Here is an 18301-nt window from a genome sequence, read left to right as displayed (position 1 = left end):
TTTAAGATCAATCTTCTCATACTACACATGTGTGAAAAAAAAGGAGAATTTTTTTTTCTGTTATGGTTTTGTTTGCCTGTTTGTTTTAATCAGCAGTCTCAAATTATTTACTCAGCCTTGTGTCAGAGAAAGTTCATGGCAGTCTGAAATTCAACCTCAGACCAAGGTTCTTTTCTGTTGTTGAGACACTGCAGAATTAACTTCGGCAGGAAGATGCGATTCTGAAGCTCCCTTACCCTGGATCTTTGATATATTTGGGGTAGTGGGCACTCAGGAACTTAGGCTTCAGTGTAGACATTTCAAACAAAATTATGGAGAATCCAAGTCAGAATTTGAAGACAGCACCATTATTATCTTTAAGAAGATTTCACATTTCTGAAGATTATGGCTTTCTTCTTCCAAATCCACTGGTAAGTATAGAGCCTTGGACCAGGGCAGAATCGGTTTCTCGAGATGCTGATTTATTCTTTCTTTTGTTTGGTTAATTTATGTGGTCATCAGGGGACAGGTGATCTAAATACCTGGATGAGATGCTACAAATAAGCCAACGTGTAATTATGAACAAAAGAAAAGTGACAGCCGCAGCCCAGCACAGCACAGCTCAAAAGGAATGTTTTAAGGCCAGCTGTTTTTAATAGATTGTCAATCAGTCCAGTAAACTTATGAACAAATCTGTAGTTACCAAGGAAAAGACAGAACTTATAGATCAATTGAGGGAGCAAATCAGTTTATCTTGGCTTGCTAGTGGGAGAACAAAAGAACACTGGAGGCCATGGGTACCCTGGGCATTGGTGGGAGGAATCAGATAATCACCACCATTGCTGAGAAGAGTAACTAACCCTTGAGAACTAACAAAACCTATTTCTCAATTATACTGAAGATACAACCTGTAATGCAATTGTTTCATCACTTAACCTTTAACAGTACTGTTTACTCTCTGAACGGGGTCTGAATCCTAGAATGTTAAGACTGTTAAAGAGTGCTTAGAAACCATCCTGTCCCAACTTCCTGCTTTTACATTTGGGCTAGCTGAAGTTCAGAGGAAGTGACTTGCGAAAGTCATATTCGTGTCAAAGCAGAACTAGTACCCAGGGCTCTTAACATCTTTTTTTCTACTACATCATAGATCAGGGCCAAAACTACTTGGTTGAGAATCTAGGGGTCCAATATTACAGTTACCGCAACAACTTAATAGATCCAATTCCCCCCCCTCCCATAAGCCTAATTTGTCATTTAACTACAATTAAAGAATGGTCTAGAATTCAATGAGTTTTTATTGAATACCTACTCTAATGCCTATTTACTTTCAATTGCTATTTGAGGAATACAGATGAAGATATCATCTATTCATTGGTCCCAAAAGCTGTCTATAGAGCTGTTGGTTGAGAGAACAAGCCACAGATCTGCAAGTAACTTGAACATTAAGTCATTAAGTAATGACTTCAAGGTGTTATGGAGAGTAGGGTTGTAGCCCAGAGTATAGGTTGTACTCTCTGGCTGCCATTAGGGTGACTAAGAATTTGCTTTTGCCAGGGACTTAAGGGATTCCCAAGACGTGGGTCTTTCAGGGCTAAAGCAGGAAAGTCCTGGGCAAACCAGAATGTGTCAGTCACCCTGACTTGCACTCTTCTAACCCTGTGTGAATCACAAACAGTCACATGTGACCCTGTTTTCACATGGAGTGGATAGAGATCTAGAGCCACTCCCACCGGACTGCTGTGGGATGAACCATTTTAATAAATCTAGTGAAAGACTAGAAGCAGTTCTCCTGACCTTCAGTCCAATGCTTATTACAAACTCTATTCTGTGTGCAAAACTTGATTCAAGAATATTCACATCATCCCTGGTTCACAAGGAAGAAAGGGCCAATAGGCTAACACGCTCTTATTGAGATTAAATAGGTACACTAAGCAGAGAAAAATCATCTTATAAAGTATATAACTTTATAACACCATGATGATTGAGTTCCCCTCTGTGTTTCCTTCCTGATAAATAAGAAAACTAGATGAGAAACAATAACAGGTATCAAGTGCTTGTGGTGTCCGGAGCCAGATCATGTCTGTCTTGTGATTTGGTTAATGGATAACCGCTTCAAAGAAATTTCCATTTCTGAGTTCATATAAAAAATCCCCTGGCAAATTGGGCCTCCTTTAGAGTAGTTATATGTCAGATTTCTGAAAATGTAATTCTGTGTTTCAGTTTTAGTTTCCTTTGATTTGTGTGAAAATGTTAAACATCTCCATTTCTGGGAAGAGATGAGAGAAGGAAGTTTTCATCAGAATCTGCCCCAGGTTGCTCCATCCATCAGGAGGGATTTTGTCACCAGTGATACCAGACAGCAGAGGTGCTGAAACTGATCACAAATTAGGAAATGTCTGTCACTGACTTTGCTAAGGGCACAAATAGATTTTGCTTTCCTTTAGTTGAAAGACAAGTGATGGGAGAGCTGTTCTGTCCTGTCAACTAGCCCAAAGCTGGCTTCAGCAAGCTTAGATGCTTACTATGAATATTTACTTCCAAGTCTCTGAAGAAAACAGTTAAGCTGATGAGGGGAGGGGGCTGGCTTGGTTTTAAATATTCTACCCCTCTGTTTCTATCCACTCTCAAGCATTTCCAGGGGCTAATGTTTCAGTGTGGAAAATGTATACCTGTCAGACTCCGGTCCGTAAATATGCTCAAAAACTCCTTTGCCAGATCACATGTCCTGTGCATGCGTATGTGTGTTTGGGTGGGGGAGATGGGAAGTAATTTTTCTTTAGACATAAAGAATACAAGGAAATCAGTTTGGCAGGAAAGGAGGGGCCTACTGTAGATTATAGTCATAGATTGGATTGGTATGGAACAGAGGTCTCCAACGTTAGGCTCAGGAATTTGGATTTAACATATCTGCAACTGACATAACCCAACTGGCCTTTGAATATTTTGCCAGCAGAATGTTAGGCGTAGGGTGGGTTAGAGCAGCAGTCCCTGGACTGTACACTGAAATCACTTGGGGAGCTTTAAAAAATATTGACACCAGAGCCCCACCCCAATAGTTAATTTGGAATCCTAGCCTAAATGGCTCAGTGCTTGAAAGCTACAGAATACATTGAGGACAGTGCAGGTCCAGGTGAGAGATGGTCTACACTTGAGAGGCTGGCTATAGAAATAAAGGTGTCATGGCTACAAGAAGCATTGAGTAGAGCTGGGAAGTAATTTAAATACAAAACCAAAGGATGCTTCTATGAACATAAACTTCTTGTCAACTATTTACTTTGATCTACTATTCTTATAAGGGCAGGGAAAATCGCTTGATTCTTTCCTTTCTTTTCTTTCTTTCTTTCTTTCTTTCTTTCTTTCTTTCTTTCTTTCTTTCTTTCTTTCTTTCTTTCTTTCTTTCTTTCCAGTTCCAAACTGGAGAGTTAGTTCCCAGGCATCATCCAGAGTGACTCATAAATGAAGACGAATAAATGATGGAATTAGAATATCACCATCTCTCTGAATGTAANAACAGTTCCAAACTGGAGAGTTAGTTCCCAGGAATCATCCAGAGTGACTCATAAATGAAGACGAATAAATGATGGAATTAGAATATCACCATCTCTCTGAATGTACCAAATGTAAGGCATAGCTGCCACAAAAAAAGGCCACTGACAGCCTCCCTTCACTACTCACTGCTGCTCCAAGTACCTCTTGAGAGCCGGCTGTTTTCAGGCACTGGTGGGTGCTGGTGGCATGTGAGAAAAATCCAGTCCTGCTCCTGCAGTTCTGGTCTGCTGGGGGTGCTGCTCTAATGACGACAGGATGGTCAGTGGAATCACAGAGTATGCAAGAGGATTGCCATTAGAGGAAACCTCCTGATCAGAGAAAAGCTTTGCTGAGCCCAGGCGCAGGGGGAAGGGGTGGGGAGAAGACAAGGAATTGGAGCTGAGGTCAGTTGTGAATCAGATGTTGTCATTGCATTCTCATCGTCTTTGGAATGTGGGCTGTGCTGTAGGTATCAGAGGAGTGGAAAGATGTGATCTGACCAGCTCTTGTTAAGCAGGTTCTGAAAAGGGGGGCAAGGAGGAGAAGGCACATCTGGAGGGCAAAGTCTGGCAGGTGGCAGGTATTGGAGAAGCAGTAACAGCCTGGAGGTAAAAGCACCAGCAGGAATGGAAAGGAGGCAGGAGCATGAGGCCTCCCATCTGGAATGGCTGGGAGGGTGCTTTCTGTCAGAAAGGATTCTAGTGCTGAATGTGAATTTAGCTGAAGGAGGAGGAACATAATGCCAAAGCGTCTAGAGGATGACCTGTGGGCAATGGTAGAAGGGACTAAAGCTGTTCTGGAGAAGAGAAGTTTTAAGGGTGGAAAGCAGAATTAGGAGTTCAGAGGTGATACTGGAGAAGCTTTCTGGAGAAGACAGAACTTGAGAAAGTTTGAAAGTTTAATTGGTACGTTTGGATAAACAGAGGGGACTCCCTGACATGGTCATCTTACCTTGACATAGTTTTAATGTTCTTGTTATTGGTTTGTTACATTTTAGTTTTCTTCTGGGTTGTTTTGGTAGCATTACTTACCATTTGCTTGGGGTTTTTTCTTAGTTTAATTTTGATCAAAATATTTATTAAACAGAAAAAAAAAGGAATACCACCATCTTATGAAACCCAGTAAAATAATGGATGGAAGAAAGAATCATCAAGGGTGGCTCAGAACCAGACACAATGCATTTCCTAATAGAAGTGCACATTCCTCACTGCCTATGAACTATTGCCAAAAATTCTAATGAGGTTGGCGGTGCTTCTGATGGCTCAATGTTCTCAAAGACGGTCTTTGTCCACGGCTCAGAAGTTCTCACTGCTTGGCAATAAATCCCTAACTGGTCCTCCAGCAAAACAACAATAACAACAACACACAAAGGAAACAAACTGAGGTTTGCTGCAGGAGAGGTGGGAGGATGATGGGCATCAAGAAGGGCACTTGTTATAATGAGCACTGGTGTTAAATGCAACTGATGAATCACTAAATTCTACCCCTGAAACTAAAAATACACTATATGTTAACCAAAATGAATTTAAATAAAAAAATTTTTTTAAAAAGATTTTATTTATTTGACAGAGTCAGCTAGCGAGAGAGGGAACACAAGCAGGGGGAGTGGGAGAGGAAGAAGCAGGCTCCCAGCGGAGGAGCCTGNATTTTTTTAAAAGATTTTATCTATTTGACAGAGTCAGCCAGCGAGAGAGGGAACACAAGCAGGGGGAGTGGGAGAGGAAGAAGCAGGCTCCCAGCGGAGGAGCCTGATGTGGGGCTCGATCCCAGAACGCTGGGATCACACCCTGAGCCGAAGGCAGATGCCTAATGACTGAGCCACCCAGGCGCCCCTTAATAAAAAATTTTTTTAAAAAAGGGAAAGGGAAATTTTAAGTGTGCCATGGAGCAGGAGAAGAGGACTAGTACCAATAGTCATAGGGATGTTGGGAACTTTATTCTTTTTCTTTTTTGAAACTTTTTTTTTCATTTTTTTAAATTTAAATTCTAGTTGGTTAACATACAGTGCAATATTGGTTTCTGGAATAGAATTCAGTGATTCATCATTTACATATGACACCCAGCTCTCGTCATAACAAGTGCCCTTCTTAATACCCACCACCCATCAAGGCCATCCCCTTGTCCAACTCCTTCCATCAACCCTCAGTTTGTTTTCTATCATTAAGAGTCTCTTATGGCTTGTTTCCCTCTCTCTCTCTTTTTTCTTTTCCCCCTTCACCTATGTTCATCTGTTTTCTTTCTTAAATTCCACATATGAGTGAAATCGTATGGTATTTGTCTTTCTCTGACTGACCTATTTCACTTAGCGTAATATATTCTAGCTCCCTCCATGTCATAGCAAGTGGCAAGATTTCATTTCTTTTGATGGATGAGTAATATTTCATTGTATGTATATACACCACATCTTCTTGATCCATTCATCAGTCAATGGACATTTGGGCATTCTCCATTGTTTGGCTATTATTGATTAAACGGCTACAAACATCTGGGTGCTTCCCGTTCTGTAGGCTGCCTTTTAGTTTTGCTGATTGTTTCCTTCACTGTGCAGAAGATTTTTATCTTGATGAAGTCCCAATAGTTCATTGAACTTTATTTTTATAGTGATCAAATAACTATTTGGGAAAAATAGATACATATATACTGTTCTGTAGAAATTCACAACCCTTGATGGAAGCAATGGACTCCAGATGGTTAGAAGGAGGAGTAGAAAAATAATTGCCTCAGTACTATTTTGTAGCATTGGGGGCTGTAGTTTTCAGACAGAAGTTGTTCAAATATTCAAATATTTCCCTGAGAAATTATTGCCACCTCCCCTAGTTTCCTGGGCATGCCTGATAATGTTGAAGGGGGATTTGAGGAAGTAATGGTAATCTAGTAGAAATAGAGACAAAGAGATCAGATTTCATAATAGTTAATGTAGGTCAATAAGGAAAAATGTGTTTGGAAAAATGTGTTTGGAGGTAGGGAGGTTGGATGGCGTATAGATTTCTGTGCCAAAATTAAGGAACCAAGAAAGGGGGTGCCTGGATGGCTCATCCATTAAATGGCTGCCTTTGTCTCAGGTCGTGATCCCGGAGTCCCAGGATCGATGGAGCCCCACATCAGGCTCCCTGTTCAGCAGGGAGTCTGCTTCTCCCTCTGCCCCTCACTCCACTCTTGTGCTCTCTCTCACTCTCTCTAATAAATAAATAAAATCTTAAAAAAATAAAAATAAAAAATAAAGGAAACAAGAAAGGTAAGTAGAGCCAGGGGGAAACTGGCAGACAGAGATAAGGATGTAGGAGGAGGGATAGCCAACACGGTCCTCTGGAAACTGGAATTTTAAACAATGATGCCACTCAGAGTTTTCCGGTTCAGGGTAGCTCAGCTGCAGAGAAATATGAGACAACACGGGGAGACAAGCTGATGGATGCTAAGAAAGAATGAAAAATTGGCCATAGGAAAATACAAATCTGCTCCTTTCATTCAAAATGAGGCTCCGGGCATTTACTAGTTTCCCAGGACTGCTGTGACAAAATTAACAGTTTTGGTGGCTTAAAACAACAGAAATGTATTCTCACAGAGTGCTGGAGAGCAAGTCTGAAGTCAGGGTGTCAACCAGACTATTTTCCCTCTGGAGGCTGGACAGGAGAATCCTCCCTACTGGTCTCTCCTGTCTTCCTGTGGTTTCAGGCATTCCACTTTCATGGCAGAATAGCTCCACTCTCTGCGTCCATCTTCACGTGGCCTTCTTTGTGTCTGTGTCTTCTTCCTCCTGTCTAAGTCTTCTCTTCTAAGGACACTTGTGCTTGGAGCCACCTTAATTCAAGATGATCTCATCTTGCAATCATTGACTGAACTACACCAAAAAGACCTTTTTTCCAGATAAGGTCACATTCACAGTTTCCAAATGGATCTTTCTTTCTTTTTCTTTCTTTCTTTCTTTCTTTCTTTCTTTCTTTCTTTCTTTCTTTCTTTCTTTCTTTCTTTCTTTCTTCCTTTCTTTCTTTCTCTCGTTCTGGAGGCATACATTCATTCCACCATGAGGAGTGGGACGAAGAGATAGGTAGAGGGAGCGAAGGGCCTGAGCAACCAGAATTACGATTGTCCTAAGACCTGACACACACGCATGGAACAGTGAAGACAATGAAATGCAGAGTGCAAGATATCAAATAGTCAACAAGCCAAGGGACAGTTAAATATCATTGACCAGTTTTATCAGCATAATGTTCACCAATATGACCTTGATACTCTGAAGAAAAGGCACATCCTGTGCTGTAAGTTGTACCTTTAAGGTCAGAGGAAAGCTGGAATATGAAAAAACATCATATGCCCTTGCAGAAGAGGGAAGAGGAGCAAAGACATATTCTTGAAAGTGCATAAGTACCAAGAAATTTGACTGTGCTTTTATTCTCTGACCGGAAATAAAAACAAAAATTTCATGTTGCGATAATAATTTGCGATTGTTTCTGTAAAATCATATTTTAGTTTCTTTCTTCATTTTTTCCAACTGAAGTCTTTGGATCCTTGGGAAATTAGTCTCTGGGGTCCATGATGTTTCTTCTTTTAAAACAATTCTGGTTAGGAAACAGTGGATAATTGATATGACAAATTCTGATTAATGGCATAGGCAAGCTCTACACTAGTCAAATTGATTTGAGTTTGAATTCTAGCTGAAGCTCTTATCAGTTTTAAAACTAACAAGTTGTTTTTAATCTCTTTGAACCTGATTTTTTTCTATGTGAGGATAACACTTCATGGGTATGCTACAAGGATGAAAGTAAGAAATCAGTAAAGGTTAGATATTACTGATCTATAAAGCCCCTTAAAATTCTGACACTCTGGTTTGAGTCTAGTACTCAAGTCTAGGCCAGATCAGGCCCTGGGGCTTACTGACAACACCGTAAGTTAGGACAATACAGCCCAGAATTTCTAAATCATGACCAATTTGAAATAGAATATTCGATCTCATTCCATACCATAATTATGCCAATATTTATCAAACTATGTGTCTTAATTTGATTTTGAAACATGGTTACCATGAATATCTCCCAACTGCTTTTTATAACATCTTATGGCTTTATTAGTGATCAAATTCTTTCCATTACATATAATCCACTGTTTGATATTTTACTTCAAATTTCTTTTTACTGTTTATTCATTATTAACCCTTAGAAATTGGGAGACTACTGAAGTCTGGTGGCTTATCATTAGCCACAATGAGTGATTTTATGGACAAATGTTCTAATTGTGGTTATTTTATTGCAAAATTAATAAAAGCATATTAAATAAATATTGGAAAAATTTTTAAATGTATAAACATTATTCATGACTCCACCACAGAATCCAAGTACCTTTGGTGTATTGAGGGCAATTTACCTAAGGGTGTGTATGTCTGGGTATGTGATTGTGTGTGTGTGTTTGCAAAGTTGTAAAGTTTCAATCCTGTTGTATATCCAAACCTGTTCTCTGCATGTTTTTTTTTTTTTAAAGATTTTTTTTTTTTAATTTATTGGACAGAGATAGAGACAGCCAGCGAGAGAGGGAACACAAGCAGGGGGAGTGGGAGAGGAAGAAGCAGGCTCATAGCAGAGGAGCCTGATGTGGGGCTCGATCCCAGAACGCCAGGATCACGCCCTGAGCTGAAGGCAGACGCTTAACCGCTGTGCCACCCAGGCGCCCCTGTTCTCTGCATGTTTAACCTGATATCTAAAATAAACATTTGCCTAAAATTAATCAGTCTTAATAACATAATTTTAATGCTTCGTCAAATCCTATTTGCATGGTGTAACACTGCAATTTAAATGGCATTGCACATTTGTCTTAATTTCAATTTCCTCTCATAAATAAAACTGATACATGAAACTTGTGCGTCTATTCCACCCTTGATGTTTTAATTCAGACCAAACCATTTATACACAAGTTCCCTAACTTGTTACTGCAAATAACTTTGCATCACCAGCTACTTTTGAGGGCAGCTGTGTCGAACTCTTCCGCACTCTACTTTATAATCTCCAACCATTGCTCTCTCTCCCTCTCTCTAGTGTCAAATTAATGACCTCCTCTGGATTTACTCTTCTCTTATTACTATCATTATTATTTTTAGTGGTGTTTTATTCATTGTTTTAACTTAGTATTTTGTCACTATTTTCTACATTGAAGGGCACTTAGGTAGATGCTTAGAATACAATAAAAGACCAAAACAAAATTTAGTTTAGTGCCAATTAAAAGTTATAGTCTGTACTATTTGTCTGGTGTTTATTATGGGGAATGACGGTGCTCCCATTCTAGGTGGCAAGAGGAGCCAGAGAAGGTGTACTGCAATCTATGGGAGCTGCTATTCATTGCTATTCAGCTTCAGTCTCAAATCTAGTTAGTCGTCCCTCAGGGAGAAAAACAAAAACAAAAACAAAAACAGAAAAATTAAAGAAAATACTTATTGTCAGGTTCCTTCTCTTTCAAGGCGTTTTAGCCATCATTTATTGTTACTTTGGTATGTCCTCCAGCAGCTTATGAAAATATTCGCTCCAAACATCTTTTATATTCTTTGTCTAGGTTTTCCTGATTTCATGCATAATAATAACTTTCTAATGTTTTAATAGACTCACAACAATGCTCAAAATTGATTGGCCTTTTGACATACTATTGAATTAAGTTAGATAATATTTTATTTAAGGATTATCCTTTTCTTTTTTTAAAAAAAGATTTTATTTATTTTTGAGAGACAGAGAGAGAATGAGCTAGGGGGGTGGTGGAAGAAGCAGACTCCCCATGGAGCAGGGAGTCCGATGTAGGGGCTCAATCCCAGGACCCTGGGATCATGACCTGCCAGGAAGGCAGATGCTTAACCGACTGAGCCACCTAGGCACCCCAGGATTATCCTTTTCTATTCATAAATAACAGTGGTGTTATTCTTTAAAGGACTACTCCTGAGGTTGCTGTCTTCATAAGATAACGTTAGATGCTGTCTCATTTTTTTTCTATGCCTCAGAACAGAAAATAAATCATAATTCCTGAGACTTCCTGAGACTAGAGAAATTTTAGTAAGTTTTTAACTACATTTTCTATTGTTTTCTATGCTTATTGATTCGTTTCAGTTTCCTACTTCTAGATTTAAAACAAAAATGGATCTTTTACAGTGTTCCAAATGGCAATTCAATTTAGATTTTCAAATGTATTAACAAAATATATTTATACCATTTTCCTGTATTTCATTAACAGTTGAGTTTTTCTTATTTCCTATTATAAGCCCTTGATAATATATAATACAATAGTAGTAATTACTATTTAGTAAATGCTCACTCGGTACTCTGCCTGTGTTGACCTTAACTACATTTTTCTTACCTGAGCCTCACAATAATCTTCACTAGTCACAAATGATTCATTTAAGAATGAGTGGATTCTGCTTTATCTCTGAATTGTACCTCCTAGCTATCCACTCTCCTGGAATCCACCATCACTTTCCCTTGGGCTATTGCCTTCTACCTGGTCTCATTTCTGCTTTGCCCAGCTATACAACACTCTGCACAGCAGTCAGTTATGTTTCTTTCTCTTTTTTTTTAGCATTTTATTTTTATTTATTTATTTTTTAATATTTTTTTATATTATGTTAGTGACCATACAGTACATCCCTGGTTTGATGTAAAGTTTGATGATTCATTAGTTGCGCATAACACCCAGTGCACCATGCAATACGTGCCCTCCTTACTATCCATCACCGGTCTATCCCATTCCCCCACCCCCCTCCCCTCTGAAGCCCTCAGTTTGCTTCAAAAGGAAAATACAGCCTCGTCACTCCGCTCTTTCAAACTCTCTTTAAAATTCTCTTGCTGCTCTTTAGAACAAACCCAAATGTTTTGGTGCAGCCTACAAGGCCCCTCATGTTGCTTACTTATCTCTTCAAAGCCATCCGGTGATTTCTTTCACCTCCCTTGACTTTGCTGCAATGTCAGATTGCTTCTTTCCATTGACACAAAATATTTTATTTCAGTTATAGCCATCTGCTTCAAATGCTAATCTAATAGTTAAAATTTTAATTTTTACAATATTCATATTGTCACCCAGCTTTGCTAATATTTCCCTGGTTTATTTTTATTCAAACTTATATTTTTAAACTTTCCATGTTATTTTCTTAACGAGAAGTTTTAGTTAACTTAACCTAAGTGCTAATCTAACAGAGTTTATTATTCCTATAAGAGAGATCCTTTTAAAAGTCTACTCTATTTTATATTATAAGCATGTTGAGAAGAATTATCCATAATAAAGCAAAAGGATAGCTGTGTGTTCATTTAATTATCATCCTGGACCCCTAACAGTCTCACCTGAGGATTACTTAGTCATCTAAGGAATGTCCTTTTGTTTGATATGCTACTTACTGTTGATTTTGGCCCAATCTATAAGGTTACATATTAACTTGAAGATTGTTGTACTAAAAAGCTACAATTGATTTCTTTTGAGTAGAAGATATACCCCTAAAGTTATGTACATTAATTGGATCATTGTTATTTTTAAGCCTAGTAATTTTATTTCAACATTCTTTTTTTTAAAAAAACTCTGCAAATACCCAGGTTAACAAGTGCTTTTGAACCAACTTTATCATCCTGCTGATTTCCTCATTAAGGAACCAAATGTATTTTGAATATACGTTCTCTGTTTGTGTAATTTTTTTAAGTTTTTGAAAACTATACTTTGACAGATGTGTAAGCCTAGCAGAAGAATAATAAAATAGGAAATTGGTTTCTATAAAGGAAGGAAGGCCAAATATTTCATTATCTTTGTCCATCCNTTGTGTAATTTTTTTAAGTTTTTGAAAACTATACTTTGACAGATGTGTAAGCCTAGCAGAAGAATAATAAAATAGGAAATTGGTTTCTATAAAGGAAGGAAGGCCAAATATTTCATTATCTTTGTCCATCCCACTCCTGGATCTTCCAGTTATTGGAATGAGGTAAGAAAAACACACAAAATTTCAACTTCCTATCCAGTTACACCCGTATTCCATCCCCTATGTGCACCGTTCTCCCTGTGTTTATTCTGAGGCAGTAATAAGTGCACTGAACTCTGAGTAAGAGGAGGTTGTGTAACCTCTGGAAAATGGAAAGCCATCCAACATCTCTGGGCTCTATTTCAAGATGGAAATGAGATAATATGTTCTTTTTTTTTTAATGATTTTATTTGGGAGGGAAAGATAGCAAGAGACAGCACAAGCAGGGAGGAGAGGGAGAAGCAGGCTGCCTATGAGCCTGACATGGGGCTCGATCCTAGGACCCTAGGATCACAACCTGACCCAAAGGCAGACACTTAACAACTGAGCCACCCAGGTGCCCTGAGGTAATGTGTTCTAACCCATAACACATACAACATAAATGTAGAAGGATTACAGTTGTAAGCATCAACAATTAAACTAGAAATAGCCTATAAAAATATTGTTGGTATGGAAAGAACTTTCTAAGCATAATGTAAAAGCTCAATGCCATAAATAAAAATATTGGTTCATTTGACTACCTTGTTGTGAATGGCTGTTTCACATACCTACACAAAATGCAATGATCAAAGCATATGAAAAGATATTCAAACTTCTTAATAACCATGGAATTGTAAATGTATACAATAGTATGATAGCATGTACAATTTCTAGAAAACCACACAAGAAACTTGCAAGTGTTGTGATTAACTAGATGGGAGGATGAGAATCAGGGTACTTTTACTTTCCACCTTATAAATTTTGTGCTTTTGGACTATTTTGTCATAAACAGTGATTGCATTATTTTTAATCATCATTTCCAGAAGAGGTATATTTCTTGTGAAGCTATTTTAGTAAGTTTATTAAATATTAAAATAATTATAGAATTTTAATGCATTAATACACATGTCCTATCTTAAAAGTATAACGAAACAAAAAAAAAAAGTTTGGTAATGCTTGTGTCTAGAATCATAGCTAAGCTGGCACTCCCATTATATATCACATACTATAATTGCAATTATAAATTTATATAATTTTTATGTTAGAAAATCAAGAAGCGTTTTTCAACCTTTCCATGTGAAGAATCTTTAATCCAGCAAATCCACTTTCAGAAATTTGTTCTAATAATAAGAAAACATCCAAAAATACATGTATAAGGATGACCATTTCAGATTTGTTAAATGTGAAAAATTAAAAACAATTAGTAATATTCGTTAATAGAATACTGGAATACCATACAAGTTTTAAAACACGCACTAGATATGTGTGAATTGACTGAAAAAGGGTGCCATTTCATTAAAAACTCAACAGCTAATCCTGTCTCCTACCTTGTAATTTAAAAAAAAGTCTGGCAATCAAAAAATACTTAACTATTCAATACTTTCTTCTGTCTCCAGAGGAAAAGCTAAGAAGAAATGCTACATTCTCAATAGTAGCATTACTATCTTTAAATATCTTTAAAATCCTTTCTCCCCTTCTTGATCATTGTCAAGGTCCCCATGTCAGTGGTTTTCAAACTTTGGAGTACATCAGCTTCACCTGCAGGGTTTGCTAAAACACACACTTGGTGGGCCCCACCCCAGAGCCTCTGATTCAGTAGGCCTGGGGTGGGGCCCGAGAACATGAATTTCTAACAAGTTTCCATGCTATTGGATGAGGGACCACACTTTGAGAGCCCAGGTGATCACAAAAGCTCGTGGTTTTCTTGTGTTTGTGGGTGATATTCAGAAACTCAAACAGTAGAACTTTTGATTTTAATTTTTTTTTCTTTTTTTCCTAATTTTTATTTAAATTCTATTGAGTTAACATACAGTGCAATATTGGTTTCAGGAGTAGAATTCAGTGATTCATCACTTACATATGACACTCTGCTCATCGTATCAAGTGCCCTCCTTGATACTCATCACCACCTAGCCCCCGCCCCCGCCACCTCCCTCCAGCACCCCTTGGTTTATTCTAGGTTTTTAAGAGTCTCTTATGGTTTGTTTCCCTCTTTTTTTTTTTACAAGTTTAATATATTTTTTTTAAAGATTTTATTTATTTATTCAACAGAGATAGAGACAGCCAGCGAGAGAGGGAACACAAGCAGGGGGAGTGGGAGAGGAAGAAGCAGGCTCATAGCGAAGGAGCCTGATGTGGGGCTCGATCCCAGAACGCCGGGATCACGCCCTGAGCTGAAGGCAGACGCTTAACCGCTGTGCCACCCAGGCGCCCCTGTTTCCCGTTTTTTAAACAAGGGAGAGGAAAAAACAGGAGGAAGGCAGGGATTGCTTTAGGAATCTAAGGAAAAAGAAGACATAAATACTCCACTGCAGCCTAGCTGAAGGCAAGAGTTAGTATGTAAGAATTTCCATGCAGGTGAGGAAAGCAGACATCCAGGATGCCTCCGTTTAATTTTCAGAAGAAGATTCCTTGTCTAGGCATCAAAGAAGGAAGGCTGGAGGTGATGATTTGGTTACAACTTTCCTTCTTAAAACCCATTTTATTTTTTTAAATTTTATTTTAAAGATTTTATTTATTTATTTATTTGAGAGAGAGGGAGTAGAAGAGAGTTGGGGGGAGGAGCAGAGGGAGAGGGACAAGTAGACACTGCAGAGTGCTGAGCCCCACATGGGGCTCAATCCTGTGACCCTGAAATTAAGACCGGAGCCAGAATCAAGAGTCAGACACTCAACCCACTGAGCCACCCAGGTGCCCCTTAAAACCCACTTTAAATATTATGACTCCACATCTTTGATTTTTCTTTTGTGAAGATTATATTCCATTGTCTCTGTAAAATTGTATTCAGTTTTTGTTCATAAAACATATGCATCATACAAATGAGATAACAAACAAGTTGCCAGTTCAGAGTCCGTTTACCATAAATGTCTCTGCCTTTATTCTTGCTAATATTCTCAACTCTGCCACCACTCTGTAAATCTCCAAACTTGTGTCAATGTAGTTATCAGCACTCTTCAATTCTGCACACACTGCTAAGCATTGCTGGGGAAGATTATACTACCATGCTTAGAAACTTTTTCTCCCAGGGAGAAGAGAGGGAGGGCAAGGTAGACTCCTTCCCAGACGCAGGGGTATTGTGTGAAGAACACCTGAGGATGGGGCTCCTGGGGAGCTCAGTTGGTTAAGCATCTGCCTTTGGCTCAGGTCATGATCCCAGGGTCCTGGGATTGAGTCCCGCATTGGCTCCTTGCTCAGCAGGGAGTCTGCTNCTCCTTGCTCAGCAGGGAATCTGCTTCTCACTCTGCCTCCTGCTCCCCCTGGTTGTGCTCACTCTTTCTCTTTCTCTCTTTCTCTCTGACAAATAAAGAATATCTTAAAGGGGAAAAAAAAAGACCACCTGAGGAGGAGAGTGTGATGGGATTTTCTTTCCATGACATCTGAATCTATGGTAAATTTAAAAGTAATATGATGTTGGTATAATCTGATTTGTTGTGAAAGCTAGTCAGGGGTTCTCAGTTTGTCCTGAACTGATTCACTTTCAAAGATGAAAAAGAGAGGATTAAACAAAGTCTAATTTTCAGAGATTGCAGATTGGACATTAGATTCACCCAGGTTATGAATTAATTAGGAGTTTGAACCCAATTTTATCTCAGATTCTGAGAGACAGAGGACCGCCTCCAACAAGTGAGTTATGGGTAATTCATAGTTCCATACCTCTCCAAACGTACACTTTCCAAACTGTGCTGGGTCTTATACAGTATTGTAATATAGTATAATGTACATAAGGTAAGATATATTATAGTGTATTATTTGTATTTTTATGCTTAATTTCCTATTCCTTCTCCCTTCTGTAATTAATTTAACACTAACCCTTTCCTTCAAGTCAGAGAACCTGATCTTCGCTCCCATTTGGTGAGAAATTGAGTTCATAAAGAGCAAATTCCCTCAAGCTCCAGACTTTCTCCTTCTATCACTTCAAAGCCAGATGCTTCATTTGGACTCTTATTCCCCTTTTCCCCTTCCTCTGTGACATTTTGCCTGCCATTACTCCTGTCTGTCCTTTATCTTCAAAATCTTCCTCTTTCAAGACTAAACTGCTCAACGTTCTCATTTTAAAATTGAGATAGCTCTCAAACCCACATGCCTCCTTGCTAATGCCCTAGACTTTCCTAAGGAAAGATAGTAATTTACACTTTCAGTCTCTATATTCTCACTTCCTCAACACACTAAAATCTGAACCCTGCTTCCATGACCTTGACCTACCTTTCTATATATAGAAAGACTGATATACATGAGTACCTTCTTAATTTTTTTTTCCAAAGGAGACAATCTTCCTTTAACTTTCTACAGATACACCTGACCTTCTGATGAGTCTCTTCTTTGATGTCTTCTAATGTCTTGACTTCTGTAGGGTGATTCTCTTCTGGCTCATTGAACCTCTCTTTGATCTGCAGGCTGGATTCACTTCCTCTGCCTGCTTTGTCATTATTCCCCAGTGTGCTGATCTGGGTCTTCTCCTTTCACATTGGGACCTCTTCTGAATGACTTTATACACTCTAGTGGTTTTAATTACATGTGGGGTTTTCACCATAGTTATGCCTCCCAACCGTGCATTTCTAATCCTAATTTTTTTTCCCTGAACTTCATACTGCAGATGCACTCACCCAGTATGTGGCCATATCTTGACATTCCACAGACATTTTAGACTATAAATATTGAAAAATAAATTCACTATTTTTATGCCTTCTCTTTGACATCCCCCTGCATTTCTGTTTCAATCTGTGTTCCCATCAAAACATTCAGTAACCTATTTTCTAAATGTGGAAATCACCCTTACGGCCTCTCCTTCTTAACCCAGAGACACAACATTCAGTTGCACAATTTATATTCTGAAAAAGGAGGCCCAGACCATAAGGATAGATGAGGAGTTGGCAAACTTTTTATGTAAAGGGCCAAATAGTAAATACCTGAAGTTTTCCATACCATATAGTTTTTCTGTTGCAACTACTCGACTCTGCTGCTGTAATGTGAAAGCATCCATAGACAATATGTAAACACACAAGAGTGACTGTATTCCAATGTAAGTTTACTTACAGCAATAGGTATAGTGCACCATTTCCTGGGATGGAGTTAGGATTGCTGAAATTCAGCCTATGTTCTACTTGGCTAAACCCTGGATCAAGCACAGGCACTGCTATTAGACTAGAAGTCATCTTGCCCTTAGCCCCCCCTCTAAATTTCATCTCATCATTTTGATTTTACTTTCCAAGTATTTCTTTTTTTTTCTTTTTTAAGATTTACTTATTTATTTGAAAGAGAGAGAGAGTGCAAGCAGGGGGAGAGTTAGAGGGAGAGAAACACAAGCAGACTCCTCCTAGCCAATTGCAGAGTTTGGACGCTGGATCTCACCACCCTGAGATCACGACCTGAGCTGAAATCAAGAGTTGGACCCTTAACTGACTAAGCCAGCTAGGTGCTCCTTCCCAAATATTTCTTGAACATTTCTTTCCTAAATTCATTGTCATTGCCTAAATTTAGTCCTCAAATAGTACTTCAAAGCTTTCCTAATCTGACTTTATATTTTCAAATCTTACAAACAAAATTATCTTTCTAAAATTCAAATCAAACCATGTCACCAAGTACATGAAAAGTAAATTCTTATGTACTTCATAAAAAGCACATTTGATCTGATTTTCTGGTCTCATCATCAATCACCTTTTCTCTTGAGCTTTATATTCCAGTAACACTGAGTCACCTGTAGTCCCAGGAAGCACCACTGTCTCTAGATCCACTATCCCTTCTGTTTTACTGCCTTCCCATTTTCAAATTTCCCCCTAGCAAAGTCACTTTCAGACTCTAACACTGGCCCCAATTGTTATATTTCTACAAATACTTCCCTTTAATTCCCCACAA

General features: G+C 38.6%; 1 protein-coding gene across 2 annotated transcripts in view; it reads left to right on the top strand.

Moving 5' to 3' along the window:
• The first annotated feature begins 212 nt into the window (after positions 1-212).
• The window catches only part of IDO2 (indoleamine 2,3-dioxygenase 2), a 54309-nt gene continuing 36220 nt past the window's right edge, over positions 213-18301 (top strand). For both annotated transcript variants that reach the window (XM_034647664.1, XM_034647660.1), the window contains exon 1: positions 213-410. In XM_034647664.1, the coding sequence (XP_034503555.1) occupies positions 312-410 (99 nt within the window). In that variant the 5' untranslated portion in view covers positions 213-311. The remainder of the gene's footprint in view (positions 411-18301) is intronic.

This window comes from Ailuropoda melanoleuca, chromosome 18 (genome assembly GCF_002007445.2).
Source record: "Ailuropoda melanoleuca isolate Jingjing chromosome 18, ASM200744v2, whole genome shotgun sequence".
NCBI classification, from domain to species: Eukaryota; Metazoa; Chordata; class Mammalia; order Carnivora; family Ursidae; genus Ailuropoda; species Ailuropoda melanoleuca.
This window is presented reverse-complemented; position numbering and strand designations above follow the sequence as displayed.